General features: G+C 46.1%; 1 protein-coding gene across 1 annotated transcript; it reads left to right on the top strand.

Moving 5' to 3' along the window:
- Positions 1 to 228: 228 nt before the first annotated feature.
- Positions 229 to 2,562, top strand: LOC146719877 (uncharacterized). The gene has a single exon (XM_085489438.1). It carries the CDS (start codon positions 532 to 534, stop codon positions 2,560 to 2,562), a length of 2,031 nt encoding a protein of 676 aa, XP_085345564.1. The 5' UTR covers positions 229 to 531.
- Positions 2,563 to 8,051: the final 5,489 nt, after the last annotated feature.

Below are 8,051 nucleotides of genomic sequence, written 5' to 3'. Positions count from 1 at the left end.
TAAAACTAGCATCGTTTTCGTATAATACGAGCGTACATGAGGGTACAAAATACACTCCGTACGAACTCATTTTCGGGAAAATCGCGCGGGTCCCCTCGAGCGACCCGGACATCGAAAGCATGACTAACGAAAGCTATACACAATATTTAACCACACTATTCAACAAATTGCGCGATTCCCAAACAGCCGCACGCGAAAACTTAAACAATGCTAAGAATAGAAGTAAGAAATACTACGATAAGAAAATCAATACGCGTAAATTTAAGATTAACGATAGCGTTTATTTACTTAAGGAACCTAACAAAGGGAAATTAGGAGACCAATATACAGGTCCCTATAGGATAATAAAGATACTAGGTAAAAATAACGTTAAGTTAGCTATAAGCAATAGTAAGACTAAAACCGTACATATGGACAAGTTAAAGCCCTCACCACATCAAGCCCCCACCCTTGAAGACCCCCACTCCGAAGACGAATATATCTCGGACGCCCCAACGGAGGACGGGCCAGTAATCAACCAACCACGCTAAGATGAGGACTCTCGCAATTATCCTGGGCATGGCCTTCCTGGCCCCACTATCCAGCGGACTAATCGGATACGACTGTGGAGGACGGGGCCTGAACATCACAACACTCTCCCTCTTAGATATCGAAGAGTGTAAAACCAACAGCATCGAACCTAAGAAGGAGGAAGTCTATATACAACTACTCCAACTCAGTGAATTCGTGCATACTCCTGCCTACCAATGCAAAATCGAAATAGACCGGACTATATTTTACTGCGGAATGCACTCTCATATAGCAGCGGTGCAGAACGGAAGACAGGAGTATATCCACGAAATATCGGCAGATACATGCCGAAAATTGCACGAAACAGGGACCATATCCCTAGGAGTTAACCAGCACATTACTGGGATTAAGCCAAATGCAACAAACCTAAGAGCAATGACACTCGCAGGATCAGTTAAGACAGACGGAAAATGCAGCGGCACCCAGTTCAGCGACGCATACGGTTCATGGGACGACGTGATCGTGCAAGCCTCAGTACGAATCACGATACGACAATTGGAGCTGCCCGTTGGATACAATAACAATGAAGTGATACTTCCATCCGGCACTCGCTGTCCCGTAACGACAGGCGAATGCATTGATGCCGACGGCGCCTCCACCTTCTGGACAATCCTGCCAATTGACAACTGTCACTTTGGACGATACGATGTTCTCTACGAAGGAATAGCATATCGATTGTCGCCCAGCACTCCCCAAGAGGAAGCGCCAACGATTTATACAGTCACGGCGCGTGATACAACCTTCGCATTAGCAAGGACAACCGAGACCAACGTATGCGGATACAACCTTTGGCGAACGGAACATCCCAAGCTGTGTATCCTCGAAACGAGGCCCGAACGGACATTCAAAAGCCGTTCCAAGGTCAGAATCGACAACCTCGACATCTTCACATATGTGAATTCAAAATTTATATACGTCGAGAAACACCTGAAAACCCAGCTGACCCAACTATACAAGGATATTATGGAGCAAAAATGTGCACTGGAAAGGCAGATCCTCCTCAACGCACTTTCTCTAGCAAGCATAGCACCTGACGAAATGGCGCATCGAATAATGAAGTCTCCAGGTTATACCGCCATAACTGCAGGTGAAGTTATACACCTCATCAAATGTATACCTGTCAAATGCCGCCTACGACCTACCGAGGAGTGCTACAACGAACTCCCCGTCACTCATCAAAATAAGTCACTCTTCCTCTTACCAAGATCGAAGATACTTACTAAAGCCGGAACATCGAGGGATTGCAATGAACTATTACCAACTCTATACCAAATACACAACACCTGGTATAGACTAACACCGAAACCCGTGGAATCGGTGGCACCGCCTACTATCAGGCCTCTAACCAAACCCTCATGGAAGTACGTAAGCCCGGATTCACTCGCTTCCAGTGGTATCTATACGAACGAAGATCTTGATCGTCTTCGCGACCATATCATGTTCCCCGTGGAAAAACCCTCCATGCTCCACACAATCGCCAGGGGAGCAATGGGACAGGAAATTCCTACAGGCAGTTTCTCCTTGCTGAATTTATTAGACGAGAAATCTCTCGACCGAATAGCGGAAAATACCGGAGCCAGGCTATGGAAGGGATTTATAAGCTTCGGATCCGCCAGCGCCGGAGTACTTGGCATCTTCGTTACCGTACGGTTGATAAAATTAATAATCGACACCCTGATCCATGGGTACGCACTCCACTCGGTGTACGGATGGAGTCTACATCTACTCGGAGCCATTTGGACCTCAGTGACCAACGTCCTCCTACACCTTGGTAGATCAGCGGACGGAGAACAGGACAACGGAAGAGAACTGCTACACCTGAAACCCCCTCCAACGAACGAAGAAGAAACACCCTTAACCCTGCCCACACAACAAACCCCTTCGATTAACGAATCAGACAGTGGCAAAGTGTGTGCAAAAACTCACCCTACGAGTGTTCCCCCAATGAAAGATTACGGCGAACTAAATAAATATTTACATAACCAATGTTAAGTTAAGAACCTAATCGTAGCGCATAGAAAACTAAGTCCAAAATGTTGGAACATTAAATTCCAACATTTTTATTTTAAGGGGGGAGGTGTCACGTCCGGCCGTATAAATTTTTTCGTTTACTCCAAGTTCCTTAAACGCTATTTGAAAAGCGCGCCAAAGCCGGCCATGACGCTTAACTCCGCCTAGAAACTAAGCGTGGCGCTTCGTAGCGCCTAAGGATCTCCCACCACGGTGAGAGCCCCTACTCCGGAGAGTTCCCCCTCTCCAGGCCGCCGCAGGCCCGAGCCGCCGAAACGAAGGACCTCAGAGCAGTCCCGAATTTCGGCAGTTCTCTGCGCGACACCGAACAGTATAGTCGCACTCCTAAATTCTAACTCTAAGTCCAAATTCTAAATCCTAACTCTAATTCTAAAATTCTAACTCTAAGTATAATATTCTAACTCTAAATTCTAAGTCTAAATCTAAATTCTAATTCTAAGTTTTAGTCTCGAATTTTGTACTACTATACGAATAAATCAGTGTATTCATGTGTGAGAACTAGTGTTCAGTATTCTTCAAAACTTCCACTCCCGTGATAAAATACGATAGCGTTTTAAATTTGTCATACGGCGTTTGAATTCAGAATAATTCAAACTGTGTTTGGAGCGGACCACCGCTCATCACAGTCAGAATTAACATTCTCAGCATTTGCCAAAATAAGGAATTGATAGTGAGGTCCGCCGCATATCAACCCTCCTTATTTGAGTAATCATTCAGAGGATGCATCAAATTCAATATGCCTAAGACGCGACGCGCAGGAAGGAAGAATCAATTACGAAAACTAAACCGACTTTATCGCGAATCAGCGACCGAAGAATATTCTCAATTCCTCGGAGTGGAATATCAGGCCGATCCTGAATACGAGAACATTTTCAACATTAAAAATAATAACAACGACGAACTCCTACAGTGGAAGTGCATACCAATAACGTTCCAACCACGACGCCTGCCGCCGCCAAACATCCCAGTGAACGACCCTCGCCGCACGCACTACCTCCAAGTACGAGCCGACACGATCAAGAAAGTGCTACTAAAGGTAAGTGAAATTCACGTTAACCTAAGGAATCGCGCGTGTTAGCAAATTCAGAGACGCTTCTACCACGTGGAAGAGAACATTCTAGAAAAATCTCCGACGCATTTTTCCTCTTTTCCATCGTCACTGCGGAAGCTATAAAAAAAGGTCGGGCTATAAAACTAGGGTCGACCACCACATGCGGTGCCACTCTCGGAATTCTAACACGGAAAAACGCAAATAGTTCAATCTCTTAAAAATCTTGTGTCTCAAGAAATAACTTCGTAAATCCGTACAACAAAGTAGTCATTTAAACAATAATCAATTGAGAACACTTTCGATTTGCCAACATTACCGACGATATACCGACATACGTTCTTTTACCAACGTTATCGACAATATACCGACATACGTTCTTTTACCGACATTACCGGCTATATACCAACATACGTTCTTATACCGACATTACCAACCATATACCGACATACGTTCTTTTACCAACGGGTTATCGACGCCTTACTGGCACCTTACCAGTGTTTTACTGAACAATTACCGACGGTTTTGCCGACGACTACTAACTTCTCGATAACTGCCGGGTTCACCGAAGATCTACGAGCGAATGACGCATTATCAATTCGATTACGCAACAAACACAAATGTGCCCACTCACCCTTAGAGGTATAACTCCTCCTCCAGAAGTTAATCTCTTCGTACCGTTTGAACCCTTATTCTATTGCCAAGTTGGTGTCGGGTACATCCATTTTGAGACTAAGGCAGCTCTCTGCATTTCATGCTACTCCACCTTACCTAGAGTCTCGAAATTACTTTGGACAAGGATTCGGAAGCATACTCTAATCATAGGCGGAACACCTATCGGAATAAATTGCGGAGTCTGCAACTTCCGACTTACCCTCACGCGAATCGGTGATTTGTGCGAGCTTTGTCAGTTTACGTACGAAGACTATTTACGCAACCCCAACGACGTTTCGCATAGAGCAATCGACGAAGCTATCTTTATTACAGTAGAGTCACAGGTAGGTCCCTCGCAATAATCCGATCACCTCAGTTCCAGCGCGAATAACCTCAGATCGCGGGTATCCCCGGGGAGAATCGCATAGATTCGCGTACCCGTAATAGCGATCGTGTCTCGTGGAAAAAGCCGAGCTCTGCATTCAAATTTTCGCAGCCGCGAACCCACGAGACGTAACATTATCAATTCGATTACGCAACAAACACAAATGTGCCCACTCATCCTTAGAGGTATAACTCCTCCTCCAGAAGTTAATCTCTTCGTACCGTTTGAACCCTTATTCTATTGCCAAGTTGGTGTCGGGTACATCCATTTTGAGACTAAGGCAGCTCTCTGCATTTCATGCTACTCCACCTTACCTAGAGTCTCGAAATTACTTTGGACAAGGATTCGGAAGCATACTCTAATCATAGGCGGAACACCTATCGGAATAAATTGCGGAGTCTGCAACTTCCGACTTACCCTCACGCGAATCGGTGATTTGTGCGAGCTTTGTCAGTTTACGTACGAAGATTACTTACGCAACCCCAACGACGTTTCGCATAGAGCAATCGACGAAGCTATCTTTATTACAGTAGAGTCACAGGTAGGTCCCACGCAATAATCCGATCACCTCAGTTCCAGCGCGAATAACCTCAGATCGCGGGTATCCCCGGGGAGAATCGCATAGATTCGCGTACCCGTAATAGCGATCGTGTCTCGTGGAAAAAGCCGAGCTCTGCATTCAAATTTTCGCAGCCGCGACCCCCACTAGACGTAACAATACTAGGTAAAAATAACGTTAAGTTAGCTATAAGCAATAGTAAGACTAAAACCGTACATATGGACAAGTTAAAGCCCTCACCACATCAAGCCCCCACCCTTGAAGACCCCCACTCCGAAGACGAATATATCTCGGACGCCCAAACGGAGGACGGGCCAGTAATCAACCAACCACGCTAAGATGAGGACTCTCGCAATTATCCTGGGCATGGCCTTCCTGGCCCCACTATCCAGCGGACTAATCGGATACGACTGTGGAGGACGGGGCCTGAACATCACAACACTCTCCCTCTTAGATATCGAAGAGTGTAAAACCAACAGCATCGAACCTAAGAAGGAGGAAGTCTATATACAACTACTCCAACTCAGTGAATTCGTGCATACTCCTGCCTACCTATGCAAAATCGAAATAGACAGGACTATATTTTACTGCGGAATGCACTCTCATATAGCAGCGGTGCAGAACGGAAGACAGGAGTATATCCACGAAATATCGGCAGATACATGCCGAAAATTGCACGAAACAGGGACCATATCCCTAGGAGTTAACCAGCACATTACTGGGATTAAGCCAAATGCAACAAACCTAAGAGCAATGACACTCGCAGGATCAGTTAAGACAGACGGAAAATGCAGCGGCACCCAGTTCAGCGACGCATACGGCTCATGGGACGACGTGATCGTGCAAGCCTCAGTACGAATCACGATACGACAATTGGAGCTGCCCGTTGGATACAATAACAATGAAGTGATACTTCCATCCGGCACTCGCTGTCCCGTAACGACAGGCGAATGCATTGATGCCGACGGCGCCTCCACCTTCTGGACAATCCTGCCAATTGACAACTGTCACTTTGGACGATACGATGTTCTCTACGAAGGAATAGCATATCGATTGTCGCCCAGCACTCCCCAAGAGGAAGCGCCAACGATTTATAGTCACGGCGCGTGACACAACCTTCGCATTAGCAAGGACAACCGAGACCAACGTATGCGGATACAACCTTTGGCGAACGGAACATCCCAAGCTGTGTATCCTCGAAACGAGGCCCGAACGGACATTCAAAAGCCGTTCCAAGGTCAGAATCGACAACCTCGACATCTTCACATATGTGAATTCAAAATTTATATACGTCGAGAAACACCTGAAAACCCAGCTGACCCAACTATACAAGGATATTATGGAGCAAAAATGTGCACTGGAAAGGCAGATCCTCCTCAACGCACTTTCTCTAGCAAGCATAGCACCTGACGAAATGGCGCATCGAATAATGAAGTCTCCAGGTTATACCGCCATAACTGCAGGTGAAGTTATACACCTTATCAAATGTATACCTGTCAAATGCCGCCTACGACCTACCGAGGAGTGCTACAACGAACTCCCCGTCACTCATCAAAATAAGTCACTCTTCCTCTTACCAAGATCGAAGATACTTACTAAAGCCGGAACATCGAGGGATTGCAATGAACTATTACCAACTCTATACCAAATACACAACACCTGGTATAGACTAACACCGAAACCCGTGGAATCGGTGGCACCGCCTACTATCAGGCCTCTAACCAAACCCTCATGGAAGTACGTAAGCCCGGATTCACTCGCTTTCAGTGGTATCTATACGAACGAAGATCTTGATCGTCTTCGCGACCATATCATGTTCCCCGTGGAAAAACCCTCCATGCTCCACACAATCGCCAGGGGAGCAATGGGACAGGAAATTCCTACAGGCAGTTTCTCCTTGCTGAATTTATTAGACGAGAAATCTCTCGACCGAATAACGGAAAATACCGGAGCCAGGCTATGGAAGGGATTTATAAGCTTCGGATCCGCCAGCGCCGGAGTACTTGGCATCTTCGTTACCGTACGGTTGATAAAATTAATAATCGACACCCTGATCCATGGGTACGCACTCCACTCGGTGTACGGATGGAGTCTACATCTACTCGGAGCCATTTGGACCTCAGTGACCAACGTCCTCTTACACCTTGGTAGATCAGCGGACGGAGAACAGGACAACGGACGAGAACTGCTACACCTGAAACCCCCTCCAACGAACAAAGAAGAAACACCCTTAACCCTGCCCACACAACAAACCCCTTCGATTAACGAATCAGACAGTGGCAAAGTGTGTGCAAAAACTCACCCTACGAGTGTTCCCCCAATGAAAGATTACGGCGAACTAAATAAATATTTACATAATCAATGTTAAGTTAAGAACCTAATCGTAGCGCATAGAAAACTAAGTCCAAAATGTTGGAACATTAAATTCCAACATTTTTATTTTAAGGGGGGAGGTGTCACGTCCGGCCGTATAAATTTTTTCGTTTACTCCAAGTTCCTTAAACGCTATTTGAAAAGCGCGCCAAGCCGGCCATGACGCTTAACTCCGCCTAGAAACTAAGCGTGGCGCTTCGTAGCGCCTAAGGATCTCCCACCACGGTGAGAGCCCCTACTCCGGAGAGTTCCCCCTCTCCAGGCCGCCGCAGGCCCGAGCCGCCGAAACGAAGGACCTCAGAGCAGTCCCGAATTTTGGCAGTTCTCTGCGCGACACCGAACAGTATAGTCGCACTCCTAAATTCTAACTCTAAGTCCAAATTCTAAATCCTAACTCTAATTCTAAAATTCTAACTCTAAGTATAATATTC

This window comes from Nylanderia fulva, unplaced genomic scaffold (assembly GCF_048542155.1).
Source record: "Nylanderia fulva isolate GAGA-0341 unplaced genomic scaffold, ASM4854215v1 Scaffold83, whole genome shotgun sequence".
Classification (NCBI taxonomy): Eukaryota; Metazoa; Arthropoda; class Insecta; order Hymenoptera; family Formicidae; genus Nylanderia; species Nylanderia fulva.
The sequence above is the reverse complement of the archived record's forward strand: the minus strand, read 5'-3'. Positions and strand labels throughout refer to the sequence as shown.